General features: G+C 39.4%; 1 protein-coding gene across 1 annotated transcript; it reads left to right on the plus strand.

Annotated features, from left to right (window-relative positions):
* The first annotated feature begins 7,380 nt into the window (after nucleotides 1-7,380).
* On the plus strand, nucleotides 7,381-14,280 carry LOC113029380 (C-C chemokine receptor type 3-like). Its single transcript, XM_026180219.1, has 2 exons — nucleotides 7,381-7,583; nucleotides 13,425-14,280. The coding sequence occupies exons 1-2, from the start codon at nucleotides 7,420-7,422 to the stop codon at nucleotides 14,278-14,280; spliced, it is 1,020 nt and encodes a 339-aa protein (XP_026036004.1). The 5' UTR covers nucleotides 7,381-7,419.
* Nucleotides 14,281-17,931: the final 3,651 nt, after the last annotated feature.

Here is a 17,931-nt window from a genome sequence, read left to right on the forward strand (position 1 = left end):
GCATAATAGCAACAAAATCTTGAAGTTATTTTAGCATTTACTTTAAAGCACAATTTTCATTTATTTCTTCTGGGGTTTTGGCAGCATGTTCATATTTCTAACTTGCATAATTTTGACAGGATATATTTTTATGGAGAGCAAAATATTTAAAGTTGAAGTTTATTTTTTCTAAACCTTTTCTGGAATAATAAAAATGTCTGTTTTTATTCATATTTCTAGTTAAAAAAATAATTTTGGGGTTTTCAATAAATGTTTATCTTATTTGGCCTGCAACCTAAAGTGTGCAATTGAGTTTGACACCCCTGCATTAGATTATAACATGATGTATTGCTTGCCTATTTAAATATTTTTTTCATTGAAAAGGCCTGGGTTAACCATGGTTACTACATACTTTTATGTTTATATCACAATTCAAAAGTTTGGACACACCTTCTCATTTAATGGTTTTTCTTTATTTTTACCACGTTCTACATTATAGATACATACTGACTACTTCAAATATATGAAGCAAAATATATGGAATTATGTAGCAAAGATAATTGTTTTGTTGACAGCGCTGCAAAACCTTGGCATTTTCTTAAAGAGTTTCATGATGTAGACACCTGAAATGGTTTTCACCTCACAGGTGAGCATGTCAGGGTTCATTTGTGGAATTCTTGCCTTCTTAATGAGGTTGGCATCATCAGTTTTGTTGTCAGGCAGTCAGGCTTTGCTGGTGCTGTTGGGGATTTATTCCAAATTGAAGGCACACTGAACCAGCATGGCTACCACAGCATCCTGCAGTAACATGCCATCCCATCCAGCTTGCATTTAGTTGCATTTAGTAAGGGCTATTTGACCAAGATGGAGAGTGATGGAGTGCCAGAGGGCCTGACCTCCACTGTCACCTGACCTAAATTGAGATGGTTTGGGATGTGATGGACAGCATTGTGAAGGCAAAAGGGCCAACAACTTCTCAGCATCTCAGGGAACTCCTTCAAGACTGTTGGACTGCCAAAGGCTCCCTTTTAACAGGAACAAACCTCTGGAAGAACCACTTCTCCTGAGTACCGGTATCTGGTGCCATTATGGCACCAGTTCTGACATAAACGGTAGTAACCAGACCGAAAAGCAGCGCATATTTCGGTGCTTTTTTCCCCCTGAGATGTCACACACTTTGAATTCTAGCCAATCATTTTACCTTTGCAAGTGTAGTAGGCGGACCCAGGTACGTATGTTCCTTTAGAGCAGAGCTACAGATTAAAAATGCCCAAGGCGAAGCAGTCAATAGTCTGGCTGTACTTCACAGCAAAAGATGCAAACTCAGCAGCCTGCAACAAGTGCTTTAAGCTGATACTGTGCAAAGGAGGTAGCACCTCGAATCTGATGAAACACCTGGCGACGTGTAGCATTTTTTTAACAGCCGATAAATGCACCATATTTGATAGCTTGCTGCGAGAACTCACATCGAGCACATCTACTGCGGGTGTGGTGCCTGTTATCGGACCCGGAGTTAGCAACATCCCCCAAAAACCCGAAGAGGAGAGTCCTGGCCCCTAGCCCTGCCAGTGTAGCAGAAATGATGAGGATGATGATGCAGCAGCAGCCGTTCTTCTCTGCGTGAGTAGCTTAATGTTGTTCGTGTGTAATTTACGTTGAGTAGGCTAACCACGTTATTACATTAATGCATGTAAGGTGAACTAGCAAACATCATCATAGCTACATGCGGCTGTCTTCTTGTTTGATGGCAGATACTCCCTTCACCCTGGCCAAAAAGGCTAAAATGACCAAAGAAAAAGAGGGAAACAGTTAAACATGAGAGGTTTTTGGACAAAGTTTGTGTTTTTTCCATTGTTTAAGCACTGCTTCCAGCCTAGAGTGATACCATATATGCCCCATAGCTGCAGAAAAGGCTAACATTGCTTCCTTTTTACAAAAAAACAGCTGAACATGAGAGGTTTTTGGACAAAGTTTGTGTTTTTTCCATTGATTAAGCACTGCTTCCAGCTAAGAGTGATACCATATATGCCCCATAGCTGCAGAAAAGGCTAACATTGTTATCTTTTTACAAAAAAAACCCAGCTGAACATGAGAGGTTTTTGGACATATTTGGTCGCACCTGTGCGACCAACTGTTCGGGTAACAAAAAAAAAATCTCTGCAACTCTCCGTGTGGTCAACAACAGACACACATTTTGCCCCTATCGTGGACTAAACCAATCAGAGATAGTCAGGGGTGGGACCTCTCTGATTGGCCGTGGTCCAGTTGAAAGTGCAGGTGGAAGAAAGAGGTGAGTAGCTTGAATAAAGTGATATCAATTCATTAACGGATTCCACACAAAGACGTAAACACAGAGCGACCCGACGCATCAGAATCAGCTTTGTCTTTCTCGGCTTTCTCACCCGACGGCCCATACACGGTCGGAGCTCAGCGATTCTGATGCGTCCGGTCCGCTCTGTGTTTACGTCTTTTTGCGCTGATTCTGAGCTGCAGGTTTTGTCTCTCTCCAACCAAAATTCACAGAGCCAACAGCAAAAGAAGCGGCAAAAGAAGCAGCAAAAGAAGCAGCAAAAGAAGCAGCAAAAGAAGCAGCAAAAGAAGCAGCAAACTGCACTTCACATTTGATCAATGTTGTCATGAGTTTTGTTGTTTTGCTTCCACCACGATAAAAATCACCGTTCCTGCACAGCTCTCTCTCTGTACTTCAAGAACAGTTTCCCGTCTCAAATCTGTTTTCTGCATTATTCATTCGTTTATTACCCACCAGTCTACCATTGTTTACAGCACTGTCTTTTTCTTTTTTCACTTAAATGACCTCGGACAAGAAAGCCTAATTTCTGCTGTTCAATACTGAAGAAATTTAAACTTCTTAAAATTATGCAAAATTGCAGAATATTTTTAAGGTTATCTGCTATAAAAAGCCAGACCAGGAAAGTCTCCTTCATGTTTTTCTGTGTTTTATTCTCAGTTACTTTCACACGAAGGCATCTGCTGTGATTTTCACAATTCTGAAGAAGTCTCATGTGTATCAGTACTGATAAATGATCAGAATTATAATATTTCTGACTGTCTGAGGCTAAATTGAATCAAATCAGGACTTTGAGAACCGGAATCGAATGGATTATAGAAATTAGTGATGATGCCCAGCCCTAGTGAGCAGCCTAGGCCTGAGAGAAGTGGATGTAGCTGTAATAAGAAAAGAACTATTGATAACTTTTCTGTTAAGTTAAGGCCTGATCCTTCTGAAATTCATAGCCAGCTCTGACACGGTGTCATCAATCTTTGAATGCTGAAAAAGCACAGTGTATCCAGAAAAACACATTATATGCTGCAACAAATGCACTGCCCCAGAAAAGTGCAATCAAACGATGAGTTTATTAACAGCCCAGAGAAAACATCAACACATGTCTTCTGACCAAAATACATGTTGTGGACACTTATAAAGCAGTGGGGTACACGCCCCCCCCCCCCCATGGCGTCAATGACAGATTAAAATAGGTTCCAGACATTAGTCACAGTTAATCGTACATCTTGTACATCTTTAATAGCTATAAACAGACATACAAGGTAATAATCTTAAGCCCTCAGGGTCTCTGAGGCTAATTCTTGACTCTGCTCATCTGTTACCAAGTAGAATAAAATGCAACAGGTTTGCAACAAGAAGCTGGAAACATTTGGGCCTCTGCTCAGGCCTATTCCTAGATTATATGTATTATATGTACTGTAAGCATGCATTGCAGTTATCCTTCTATGTTCTAGTTTCCCTCAGCATGTATCACCTGGACAGTCACGCCAGTGAAGCCTAAGACCCTTAATGAACCGAACATCAACTCAAAATAAGCACAGATATGCAATGTGTATAAAATACTTCCAACCGTACTTGTAATAAAAGTTAACATAATGGAAGGATCCTCAAATGGACATCTTCAATCAACAACTTTAATCCAATATCAATACTGTGAGAAATATTATTAGATGAAATAATGAGGATGGATGGTTGGAATAATGCTGTAAAGAATGTTATTAATGCAATTATAATGATGCAGATTATATGGCAGCAATAAAAGAATTTCTGGATCTCCACATTCCCTCCTTTGACATTCCAAAAGGAATGTCACCACACCTCGTGTTGTATCACTCCTCGGCCCATTCTATGGCATCTAAGTTCCTCAGGTAGATTGAATCCACCCGTCCAGGGTCCGCAACCCTAGCCATCATTTTTACCAACAATCCGTTGACACAGGGAATGACACAACAACCACAGGTGACCAGTATCCCTAAAAGTGTAGCGAATGAAACCATTGCTGACATAGCCAAACCTTTCTACCGTCCAAACACGGATGCCACCCAGGACTCCACTGGGTTTCCGATACCCGAGTGCTCATGCATCGTTTTAGACAAATTTCCAGGCCCTCCAGAGCTCGGGTTACTGAGCCATCTGGGGCAGAATTATCTTTGGGGATAAAGGTGCAGCACATGTCTCCGAACATAGCACAGACGCCCCCTTTTCTCCGCCAACAACATGTCAAGGGCCATTCGATTCTGCACTCCCATCAGTCACTGTTCTTATGTCCTTGGAGCAAACTGTGACCACATAATTTCCTCAGGGATTAATAACGTATTCAGATTCTGATAACTCTATTAATGGTATTTATGTGGACTTCACAGCATATTAGTACAAGTTTCCTACATTTGACAAAGGACAAAAAATGCCTGTATTTCAACTGCATTTATTATTGTTTATGACCTGTTTAACTGCATCACAGAATTAATTAACTGATGTTAACAATAATGAGTTCCAGTCTAACCCAGTACCTGGGTGAGTTGTAGAAAAACATAGAGTGAAGAAATACAAATGGAGAATATATGAAAAAACAAACATCTTAAATCGTTGTACACTAATCAGTAGTTCAAGGAGTTCCTGGACTTACGGTGAGTCAGAAAGCACTCACCTCTGTATTTTGCATCACACAGAAAATACACACTAGGCTAAAGGAACAATGGTGCAATTTTCTTTATTTTTCCTCATAGTGGTCATGCTTTTCTTATCCGCTGCTTTGGTCTGCTGAAAAAACTACCAATAGGGCAAATGTCACTGGAAAAGATTTAATATTTTTGTAGAAGTTGTTACAAACAAAAGAGTTTGTTTTGCTCCGCTCCCTGAAGACCAACACAGAGAGACTGAGGAGGAGCTTCTTCCCGCAGGCGATACGGTCTCTCAATCACACCACCACACAGTACTGACCCACACATATGGTTCTTACACACACACTGGACTTTCTGGACTTTGGTTTTGCACAACACTGGTCACTATATTCTTCATTTCCGGTTAATACTTGTACAGCTGCTGTTATTGTGTATATATTTATTTATATTTAGATTTCTTCATACATTCTTATATAGTTCTATATTGTGTATTGTGTATTTTGTTGTACAGTTATTTTATTTTCAACTTTAATTTATATATTTATCTTTATCTTATTCTTCCCAGTTAAATTTACCCTTCATTCTAATTTGTGTTGTACAGTTATTTCATTTTTAACCTTAATTTATATTTTATTCCTTCCTAGTTAAATTTACCCTTTTTAATTTTTCATATTTATTTCCTATCTTATTCATAGCCTTTTCCTTTTTTGTTTTCTTTAGGTCACGAGCAGTTGTCCAAGCATTTCACTACATATCGTACTGTGTATGACTGTGTACGTGACAAATAAAATTTGAATTTGAATTTGAATTTGAATTTGAACAAAGGTGGTTTGAAATTAGCATAAATAAGGACACTACACTACACTTTCCTCCGCATTAATCATTCCTGTCAACTTCTTACAGTTTAACACATGTCTACATACTCTTCTGTACACACCCTGAACACATGCTAAGATTCAGGCTCCACAGTGAGATGCAAATGCTAAACGCAGTCTCGTGTTTAGGTGTCACACATCTAAATAAAGTTAATCAACTGGTTAGCTGTACAAACCTAACAGTAACTTATACTAGACATGAACCCACAGTGAGGTGCCCTGCAGCCATCTACTGAGTGACATCTGACAGAAACATGTTTTATGTCTATTTGTTCATATTTTACAAAATCATGTTAAAATTTTTTTTATGGAAAATCCATATAAGAACTAAATTGTCAGTAATTCCACTGCTACACATCAAAAAATCAAATTATTTAGGAAAGTTTAAATAAGTGTAAACAAATATGGTGCTGCCCTGATGCATCTTAGAGTAACACAGTAAACTGAACCTGCCAATCAGTGAGGTGGTGTCATGCTGTAGTGTGTTCAATGCGACCTTCTCCCTTTTGGCTTCGCACTGTCAAAAGTCTGATTGATTTAAGCAGAATTTTGTTTCAAAAGCAGAGCTGTGTGCAGGAGAATGAATCTCCTACAGTGCTCAAAAGCAGATTTACTTTTGTCTTTATGATGCTTTGTGCACTTGGCTCATACCTGCACGTGTAGGTTATTGGATTTACATATAAAAAATCAACTGGCCAAGTGTCAATGAATGTCTATTTACTCATGGGGTGTGTTCTGTACTCAACTTGACAACCTCCTCCAGGCAACTTCCGGTTGCTTGATCATTTTGTCTTTTGGATTGCAAATGTTTGATTTCTCTTACTAAGATAAGTGGTTATAATATCATGCACACAGAAGTTGCCTCTGTTCAGGGAGGAGCCCTGGTCCGAGAATGTGCTGACCACACACACACACACACACACACACACACACACACACACACACACTTGTGATACTTCCTCTATCTTTGAGGATTTATGATAGAGTGACTTGAACACACTGAGTCAAGCAAGTCCTCTCCTCTGTCAGACGAGCAGAGGGCAAAGACAGATAAGATCATTAAGATCAGTAGTATGATTCTCACATCTGTTTAGATTCCTCAGGCTTCTTGTTGTATTCTTCTTGTAAGTCTTCCTCCTGTCATACACAAGTAATAAAAAAATGTTTGTCCTTCTAATGATTTGTTAATAGTTGGTCTGACATGATACAGAACCCACACACACAGTGTTGTAGGTTGAGTTAACCCTAACCAGGGGGATGGCCGGGCACTCTTTCTCTACTGTGCTGTACCCGGCCTGCAGCTTGGGTTTCGGCACCACTGCGACAAAATAAAGGACCCACGCGCACAGCGTTGTAGGTTGACTGTTTTTATTTTCAAACTGTCTTTGCAGCAGCTGCCCTCCCCCTGCTTCATGCCATGAACAGTTGTAACATACTCAAATGGGGAGACATGGTCAGATGATGGAAGTCAGCTGTGTGAATCAGCCTCCCCTGATACCACACCCCAAACCAACTGCTCCACCCCTACTTCTGCAGCTGAGCCACAAAGCACACTGCACCATAGTTGGGTTTCTATTTGTGACAGACTTTTCTTCAAGCATTTGACAGAGAGATTTCTCTGTTAACATTTGAGAAGAAGATGGAAACTCCAACATATGAATATTATGACAGCACTGGGCTTTTAGCTGAACCATGCATGAGGGTCAGTGACAATATTTTGGGAGCTCAACTGTCCATCCTGTCCTACTTCATGTTTGTCTTCAATCTCACTGTCAATGGCATAGTCCTCATCATCATCTACCGGTGAGTTGTCCAACAAAACTTCGTACTGATTTAACTTGCTTGATTATATGTATTCAGATAAGCTGTTATTTACACTAACTTTCAATATTAGTTTAGGCTCAAATTCCTACAGTTGTGGTCAAAAGTTTTCACTCACTTCTTCTTCTTCTTTTCTACATGTTTCTATGATATACAACAATCCTAAGTTTCACAAACTTTAACTGGCAATTAAAGAGGAGTGCATAGCTAACATGACTAACCTGTTAGTGTTCACTGATTTGGCAATATCTGTCACTTCTGGTAAAAAACTTCAAGCAGCTATTTTGTAAGAGATACAAGAGAAAAGCAGCTTACGTGTCTCACAGTCCAGACAAACGTCATCCAACTCTTTTTTTATCACTGCATAATTCACCTTGTGGGTGGATTTATGTACATCACTGCTTAAAAAAACATAACAAGTCTCTCAAAGTCTGTCAAACTGGACAGTCAAACTTTACTGTTTGACCCTCCAGACATTTTACACTGCATCTCACCAAAATTATTATCTAATCCAATAAATAAATACAAATAAGGGTGAACTATTCTTATACACAACTTCCTCATACTACAAGAGCAGATGACTATGATCTATATTTGTTTTGGCTATACCACGTTTGGAAAATCAGACACTTATTGCACCCGCTGCATCCACAAAGCCACCAGCGTTGTGGAGGACATCACACACCCCTCACACACACTCTTCACCCTGCTGCCTTCTGGCAAGAGGTACCAGAGCGTTTGGGCCCTCACTGCAAGACTGAGACACAGTTTCTCCCCCCAAACCATCAGACTCCTGAACATTCAGTGACTGGACTGACACACACACACATCACACACATCCCAGGCCTGGCGTAGATGGCACTGTTTATGTGATGCCATGCCACATCTGACCTGATTGTGGTTTGGTTTATGTGGCCCAGGCTCATAGAAAACAGTTCTGGCCCGGATCTGGCATCAAGCTGGCACTTCGGACTGACTGGTGTCATGGCACCAGTCAGTCTACACAGAGGTAATCCACACGTGGGCCAGCACAGGACCACCAGTGTGTCTGCAACTGGCCTTGTGCTGGCCCATGTGTGGGCCACCTCTGGCAGATCTGGGCCACCAAAGGGCCATCATTTTTTGTGGTTTGTGGGCCATCTTCAAGCACATTGTGTGGGCCAGATCTGGGCCATACTAATTTTGCTATTCGGGATATTATATACGTCACTACCAAGCACTTATTTGCACAATGTCATACACACGCGCACAACCACGCACATCAAGTTACTCTTTGCACACTGCTCAGTCTTTTGCACATTTCTGTTGCACTGTCTTGTGTCTGTATCGTTCTGTACCTCTGGCATTGCACTGTTTTTTTGTGCATTTTTTTTGTGAAAAACTTGTAGCTTGCAGCACCATGGTCTTGGAGGAACGCTGTCTTGCTTCACTGTGTACTGAACCACTGCACATAGTTATAATGACAATAAAGCCATCTGACTTGACTAAGTAAAAAGTACTGTATTAAAAATCATACCTTTCATAATGATTAATTATGAAGAATTATCATACAGGTTTAAAAAACACTGAATTTAGAATCACTCAAAAAATGTGACTGATTGAAAATATTAATACAATTTAGAATAAATTTAAAGATATGTGTTTTTATCTATGTATGACATATTTCTGAGTTGAAGTTTTATTTTTTTAAAGCCTACATTGGCTGTTTTACTGCAACTGCTCTGTACTTTGTAATGATACCTAGCATTTATTAAATGTTCTACTCTACAATCTTACCTGGCTAAATCTAGGCCAACTGAGTTGATGCGAGGTGATCTCAGGGTCATACATATTACTTCAAGCTAAACTCATACAGCTATTTATTGTAGCATTTATTTTAATAACATATTTACTAATTTGAACAAATGGGTTTTAAGGATGAAGGGAAGTTTAAACAAAAAGCCTAAGCCTAGACGTAATTCCAATTTCCGAAATTCAGCAGTAGTGCTACATGTCGCCAAGAGTTCAACATTTTCTCCCTCTGTACCTGGATAGAGCCTGCCTGCAGCACCAAAGGACTCCATGAGCGCTGGCTATCTCTCTTTAGCAGCACGTGTCCCTCTCGTCCTCTTTATTCAGTGGACGATGATCGTCGATCGTCCACTGAATGAGTGAGCACACGTGAGCCTGAGGCATTTATACAGCCGTGTTTCGCATGTTTCGTGTATTGCTATGACAGGAGGAAGAAGAAATGGTACCTATTAATCATTTAGACAATCCCAATAATATAGTTATTTTCCACTGTGTTCTTTTTTATGATCAACTACAAATTTACCCCAAATTATGAAAATATAAATATTTTAATATGATAATCAACTCTAGAATATAAATATCCAATATCGGAGGAATTGATATTGCAGTACTGAGCCATATGACCTACATTTTTCCCCTCGTGCCAGCCCATCACTCCCAGGAGGTGTTTTAGGGGTGTGGTACTATGAGAGTTGAGCTGCAGTTGTGTGCATAAGGTTTGAAACTAACTTTTGGGACCCAGAGCATCACACCTCTCATGGGAAAGGAATCCGAGCTAGTGTGATTGAGACAAACTGGCTAGACTGGGAGTGAGGTCACTGAAGCGGTTAAACAGCTCCTTGGTGGCAGGACCAATGGGGTGAATGAAAGCCATGCTGAGTTTCTCGCGGTTCTGGATGTTGTCTGACTATTTTGGCTGAGATCCCTCTGTAATGTTGCATGGAAGTTGGGATTATGTCCTTTTTTAAGAAGGGGTATTTGTATTGTATTGTATTGTATCTTTATTTGTTTCAGACATATAAAACAAAAAACAATATATACACACTACATATATTTTCATTTACAGATACGAATATATATGTAGATATACACACACACACACGTATGTGTTCAGATAAACAAAAAATATATAATGAAATAAAACAAAATCGTCTGACATAATGTAACAATGTTTGGTCTGAAAAGGAGTAGGAAGAAGTATGAACATACTTATTAATTCCTACCCCTGCTCAACATCTTATTGATCCCACATAATTCACCTAATTCCCATCATCACATACTCCACACGATACACGAGGAGAACCTATATAAACTTGGCTACCGGGATTGATATAATTTGGATATAATTTGATATTTTTATACATACAATGGGTGATCATCTTGATAATTGGTAATTGAAGAGTGTGATCTAATAGGGGGGATACCATTTCTCAGTCTCCATGGGTAGGTTTAAACCAGGGTACTGGAAAGGAGACTGAGGTGCTTTGGAAAACAGGACATTTAAAAAACAAACAAACGAAAAACTACTTTTCAGACTTCTGAAACAAAGGGATTTCACTTTTGTTTAGCTTACAATGGGAACTTTAAATGAAAGATAAAACTATAATATAAAAAAAACCAAAGAATTTAAACATTGCATTTCAGTTTCTTTCACTATAAACAACTACACAGTGAACTGAATGAAAACTTTTTCAGCCGTCATGATTCTTGATAATTAATTTAAATTTTTTATGAAGCACCAATATAATGTTATACTAGACTGTAAAAGGTCATAAGTGCATAATAAAAGGTGAAAGGACATAAAACAGACAAAAATATAAATAAAAATATGGTAGCAATTTATATTAATCTTTATATACTCCAAAAGAATTCCACTCGGACATTTTTCCCTGAAAAATGGACGAAGTATGCAACAAAAGCGAGGAGCATGACAGGCTTTTAGACCCTTTGGAGCAGAGGTGGATTTGACACAAAATGTCATGCGGTTGTCAGAAATACAACGACCAGGGTAACATGATGAAGCCATACTACTTCCACAGACAGTGGAAGACAGTGACAGAATACCTCAGGGGCTGGAAAGAAGATGCTCTGAAAAGCCACTGTCTACCAGACGTCTTTTTTCCAGTTCTACCTTTGTGAGCAGGCAATCTAAAGATGTTTTTGGTGTTCACAGAAAACACAATAAGCAATGTCAGGGAGCAATTCAACAAAATCTGCTTGAGTGCTGGATCGAAAAGAGCAAGAGCCCCAGACCCATGTTGCGTTTCTCTCAGGCTTCTTTGGTTTCTAACTGCTTCTTCAGCACACTGTTGAGTTGACAATTTTTTCTTTATCTATTAACGGTGGGTTGTTTCCAATGGTTAGCTATAATTTAATCTCTTTTCCCATATATTTACTGTCAGGCAGTCCCTAAAATATGTTGCAGTGGCATAATTCCCGCCATCTGCTATATTCAAAGACTGAGACAATGAGGTTCCTTTGATAGAAAGTTTACATAAAAGGGTTAATGGTCAAGGTACAATAGACTCCTGGGGCAGCAGGAGTCAGTGGTTAAAACAACTGCCTCACACCCAGAGGGTCTGTGCGGAACAGTGTTGCCTCTGGATCAAAGCAAGAGCAACAGAACATGCATGTTCTGCATGTGTGTGCACTCCAGCTCACTCCAGCTCCAGATTCCTGCCATGGTCTAAAGACATGCTACCCTATGGTAGCTGGGATAGACATGGTACAATGATAAGATGCCAGCTGTTCAACAAGGTCCAAGTAATGACATTTGCTTGCTAGTAATGATGCCACTGTCAGTTGTTAGTGGTGTTGTAACAAAGCAGAAGCAATTCGAATTGACAGCAACTTAGCCACGAAGTGGTAATCTCCATAAAATCACAAAGAAGGGCTGGTATGCATGGTGGAGTAAAGATCCATTTCTGTCCTTGAGGTACAATCTACTCAATCTACCGTCCTGTTAACTATTGGACCTCAAGATAAATATATTTCCCGTTTCTAGGGCAGTAGGGTTCATATTAACACCAATTCTCTTAGTTTTGATTACAGCCTGGATCTGGACAAATGCAAAGAAAAATTAGGAAAAGTAATATTTTACTCTTAGACTTTCCTTCAACTAACAAATAACACTGGCTGTCTAGACATTCTGCACAGGATGCAAAACTGCTTTTCACCACAAAAAGCTGCTGGTGCGGTACTCTCTCTTATTATCAAACATTTTCAAAAGCTAGAAATGTTATTTTCACCCCTGAATTTTCTTTGTGTTAAACTAACATTACACACATTGGTCAGCACTACAGGACACCAAGCTCCAACATTTTCGAAACTTATTGGAAAAAGTGGAAAAACATAGATTCATGTGTTCCTGTGGACTACAAATACGAATAAGGTGCTTTTAAAAAGAATGACAATGTTCTCATGCCAAAGAAACCCTCGAATGTCGGTCTGCTCCACAGAGCTTTTTCAAAAAATGACCCCCCCCCCCAACACACACACACACACACACACACACACACACACACACACACACACACACACACACACACACACACAGACATATATGTAGAGAGAGAGAGAGAGAGAGAGAGAGAGAGAGAGACCACACCTACACCAAAAGGTTTCTGAGTTTGAGCCTTTGCTCTTATAGTTGAATAGTACATAATGATGTGTGTATAATAATGTAATAATGCTGTGAACTCTGAACTACAACTTTGTGGAAGTCGACCGTACTTATTTTCCATCAAGTCGAGAATCTAGAAATATCGTCTTTTTCTGCTCTAATTCTATGCTCCCCTCATGAAGTTCCTACTGAATTTCTTTGCGGCCTCCAAAAATACACCTTTACTCAGATTCTACGGGTATGATCACCTCCAGAAAAAGGTTGATTCTAAAGACGTATCACCAAACAATCCACAGATCCCAGTTGCCTGTAAACTGCCTGAGCTCAGAGAGAATTACAGCTGTTTTATAATGCTTTACTTATGAGTCATTTTACACATATAATAACTTTTCATGTTGACTCCCTTTTAGGTTTGAACAGCTGACCACTGTGACCAACATCTTCCTGTTGAACCTGGTGGTGTCCTCCCTGATCTTTGCGAGTAGTCTTCCATTCATGGCAGTCTACATGCAACTCTCCAACTGGATCTTTGGCACCGCTATGTGCAAGATTGTTGGCAGTGTCTACTATCTAGGGTTATATAGCTCTGTCCTCTTCCTAGCTCTTCTTACCTTTGACCGACACCTTGCAGTTGTGTACTCGGTGGGTCTGTTACAAGTGAGGAATCGAAGTTATGCAGTATTCTCCTGCGCTGTGGTGTGGGCGGTCAGTGGTTTGGCATGTGTCAGACCAATGATTCTCCATAAAATTTTTACGTCTAATATTGATAACAAAACTCTGTGTCAAGAATATCCTGGTTACATTCCAAATATTGATGTGGATGCCTTGAGATTATCTGGGTTTTACATTCAGCTTTTCCTTTTCTTTATCTTCCCATTGGTTGTAATTGTCTATTGCTATGCAAGAATCACAATCACGGTTGTGTCGTCCAAGATTGTAACAAGGTTCAAGACAGTCCGGCTGATATTCATCATTGTGCTGTTGTTTTTCATGTGTTGGACCCCTTATAATATTGTACTGATGTATGATGAACCAACAAGCTGCGAGGAAGAACAGAAACAGGCCTATGCGCTTCAAATCACTCGTTACATTGCCAACATTTACTTTTGCATCAGTCCCGTCTTCTACACGTTTGTTGGGAAGAAATTCCAGAACTATTTCAGGCAGCTCCTGGTGAAACACTTCCCAAAGTTAAAGAGACACATTTCTGTTAGTCAAAACAGCAGAAGCAACATGTCCACAAAAAGTACAAGAAACGAGTTTTAGAAATGTTATATATCAGTGTTTGCAAATGTTTCACGATTCAAGTTGGAGATTAGTAAAGTTTGATTACATATACGGGTAAATTCATACTATGATTGGAATAGAAAAATGGATGTGATGTATAAGAATTAAATCAATCTCGAGATTTCAAAGAACTAGTGTCACCAAAATGTTCCTGTGGTTCAGGTCAAAGCTGTTGTCAGATTCATATTGATGAGATAAAACTCTACATTCTATTACTTCAGTCACAATCTGCCAAATAAGTCATATTTGACCAGTGTTCAGGCCTAACAGCAGAAGTTCTTGAAATTTGACACACTAGTTCATGGTAGTCAAACTAATTTTAGTAATACACAAAGATAATCAGAGTAAATAGAGATGCAGTTTTTTTAATGATAATGTAAAATATCAGAAAAATTGTTGTTTTTTTTTTAACTTAACGGTTGTTTCATGTCTATCAGTCTTGAGTAAATGCACTCTTCTTGATTACTTGATGAAATCAACACTTTTAAATCAAAAGGCTGTAACTTTCTCCATTTCATGTCCCGGATATTTTTTAACACAGATGCTTTCCACTTGTTATTTGTTGCTGATGTGCTTCTTTTTTTCTGGTTTATAAACAATATACACACTACCATCGGCTCTGAAGCCAGCATCACTGTTCATATAGTTTCTTGAAAACTGTACATTGCCTGTATTCTTACTAAATAAAGAAAAAAGAATATGCTGTTAGAAACAGGAAAACGTACCATTTTAAAGCATTAAACAGAATTCATTATGACATTTACAATAAAAATGAGAAATGTTTTGTGCATCTATGTTCATTTTCAATTCCATTCAATGTTATTCATACAAGGCACCAAAATACAACAAGTCCCTCAAAGCCCTTTATATTTTAAGGTAAAGACCCTTCAATATTTGAGAGAAACCACAACAATCAAATGACCCCATCTAAGCAAGGATTTGGCAACAGTGGGAAGGAAAAACTCTCTTTTAGTGGAAAGAAACCTCTGACGAACCAGGCTCAGGGAGGGGCCATGTGCTGCAAATGGTTGGAGGTGATGGGAGAAAAACAGACTGTGGAAGACATACAGAGAATAATGATGATTAATGATTAAATATAGACTGGTGGGAACCAGTGAAGAGAAGCCAGTATGGGAGAAATATGCATTCACTTTCTGGTTTCTGTTAGTAAAACTGCTGCAGTATTTTGGATCTACGGAAGGCTTTTCAAGGAGTTTTTAGGACAGCCTGATAATAATGAACTATAGTAGTCCAGTAAGAAATGCACAAACTAATTATTTAGCATCACTCTGAGTCAGGATGTTTGTAATTTTACAGATATTGTGCAAATGAAAGAAAGCAGTCCTCCATATTTGTTTCATGTGCACATTGAAGGAGATATCCTGGTCAAAAAGGACTCCAACATACCTCAGTGTTACTGGAGGCCAAGGTAATGCCATGCAGAGTAAGAATCTCGTTGGATACCAGGGCCGAATACAATAACCTCAGTTTTATCTGAATTTAAAAGCAGAAAATTAGAGGTCATGCAGGTCTTTATGTCTTTAAGACATACCTGCAGTTTAACTAAAGATGTTATCACATCTGCAGTGTTTAGTCTGTTTAAGTCAAACTGGTTTGTTTCCCCCCTTTGCACAGAGCAATTGTGCAAGTGTGAACATAATAATTGCACTATGGTGTAGACACTGTACAGTTCCATAAAACTCCAGAGTGCTTTGTTTATGATCTAAGCGTGATCTAACCTCGACTTAACTACCAGGTGTACATTATAAGTTTGAACTAGAAAACATTTCACTCGCAGGGACCACTCCCTTGGTAACAATGAGCAATGAGGGATGAGGAAGTGTGATTAGTGCTGCGGTTTGGGGAAGGCATTGAAGGGGACTGGTGACGGCTCTCGGGCCGGGCAGAACCCCCTGTACTAACGAGAAATAAAGGGAGGAAAGGAAGAGAGGAGAGGAGAAGAGAGGAAAGAAAAAAGGGGGGGTAGGGTGGAGCATGAAAATGAGAACAGCGGGTATTGGATATTGGGAGCTTTTATAGGCTGAGGCCAGAGGGGGCGTGAAGGAGGAGTGGTCCCGCTCCTGAAATTCAGATGATATCTCCACCATATGCTTTGAATTCTGGGATGTGGCAAGTTACTATAGATGTGCAAGGGTCTGTACAGGCTAGCAAATATCCGTGGAATGAATGTAAGTTCTCCATGTTCTTCAGTAGTCCAGAAAACTGCACTTCTTCCTGTATTTACTTCAGTTGCTCCTGTCCCAGACACATCTGACCAGTGAGTGGACTGAACATTGGCACGTGGTTTGTAGTGACGTATGGAGTTCACTTAGACTGTTGTCTGTTTGAAAACAAAGCAAACTACTGATGGGCTGGTGTTCTGGTTGTGATAGAGCTGCCTGATGATGTACAACATACAGTCTCAATGATGCTGTGTGGCAGGTAGGTAGTGATGTTACATCTGACACTGAAGCCCAAAGGGGGTGTGTCCAAACGAAGTCTGTGTGTGCATGTATGTGTATTAAATTATGCAGGACCATATAGAGCGGTTCAATTGCTGGAGCTGCTGAACAGCTGCTTTTTGGCAAAGCAATTGTCTGGAAAGATTGGACACATTCATGGGGCTTCGTCACACTATCACTACAGGCAGGTAATATGCAGGACTCCAGAGGCAAAGAGTAAACTCCAAAGGCCGCTTATAAAACTTATAAAAACACAAAAACAAACTATAGAACACTAGAACTATAACCTATGGGGAGAATGCAACAAAGAACTGATGAAAACTGAGGCCTTAAATACACACAAGGTAATTAGAAAACAGCAGGGAACACAGTGAACTGAATTTGACATATGAAACAAGGGAAGCAAAAGTGAACACAATGCACACGGGATAAGAGGCCGAGACACAAATCTGACATAGACAAAAGGTAAACAAACATAAAGACCAGACTGCCTAAACACGGTAGAAAAACAGACTAAACACAGGCAACATGGGACAGGAAAACAACTGAAAAGGATAACTATAAATATTGAATATGAGCAAAATCCAACCTAAACAAACGTCATATGAGATAAACTCACTTGAGAGCCTCCTTGCATGAACATTTTGCAGATTAGAAACTGGAACCTTGCACCAGAGCGTGTGACTGAGATTGAAGTAAAAAGAGGCCAACATCCAGAGAGCTTTGGAATATCGTTCAAGAAGCCTAGAAAACTATTCCTGAAGACTACATTAAAACTTTACAAGAAAGCTTGCCTCAGATGGTTGATGGGTTATGCTGAATAATAAGCATGATTTCATACTGACTGTGAAATTCATTAGAATTATACAAACTCTGTTATTGCCTCATATACTATATTTCCATGTATTTTTTGTACATGTTTCAATAAATCATTGCACATGTTTCCGTTTTTGAAGCCAATGAGTCAACACTTTTGTACATTACTGTAAATGATGACATTTCCCTTTACAATAATATTGCAATAGTCCGACCCTTTTGCAGATCACAATACCATTGTTTTAAGAAAAGATCAACATCAAAAGAACAACATCATTCTGTCCTTAAATACTGTTTTAGACTTTTTCAAATTCATTTAGAGCAACACAACCTTGTCTCTGTGAACCTCAGT

Source organism: Astatotilapia calliptera, chromosome 9 (genome assembly GCF_900246225.1).
Source record: "Astatotilapia calliptera chromosome 9, fAstCal1.2, whole genome shotgun sequence".
Classification (NCBI taxonomy): Eukaryota; Metazoa; Chordata; class Actinopteri; order Cichliformes; family Cichlidae; genus Astatotilapia; species Astatotilapia calliptera.

Bases quoted from the DNA above. Each gene is read 5' to 3' on its own strand.
- LOC113029380 (XM_026180219.1), top strand. From the start codon at position 7,420: ATGGAAACTCCAACATATGAATATTATGACAGCACTGGGCTTTTAGCT. The intron at 7,584-13,424 runs GTGAGTTGTCCA...ACTCCCTTTTAG, and splicing joins GTCCTCATCATCATCTACCG to GTTTGAACAGCTGACCACTG.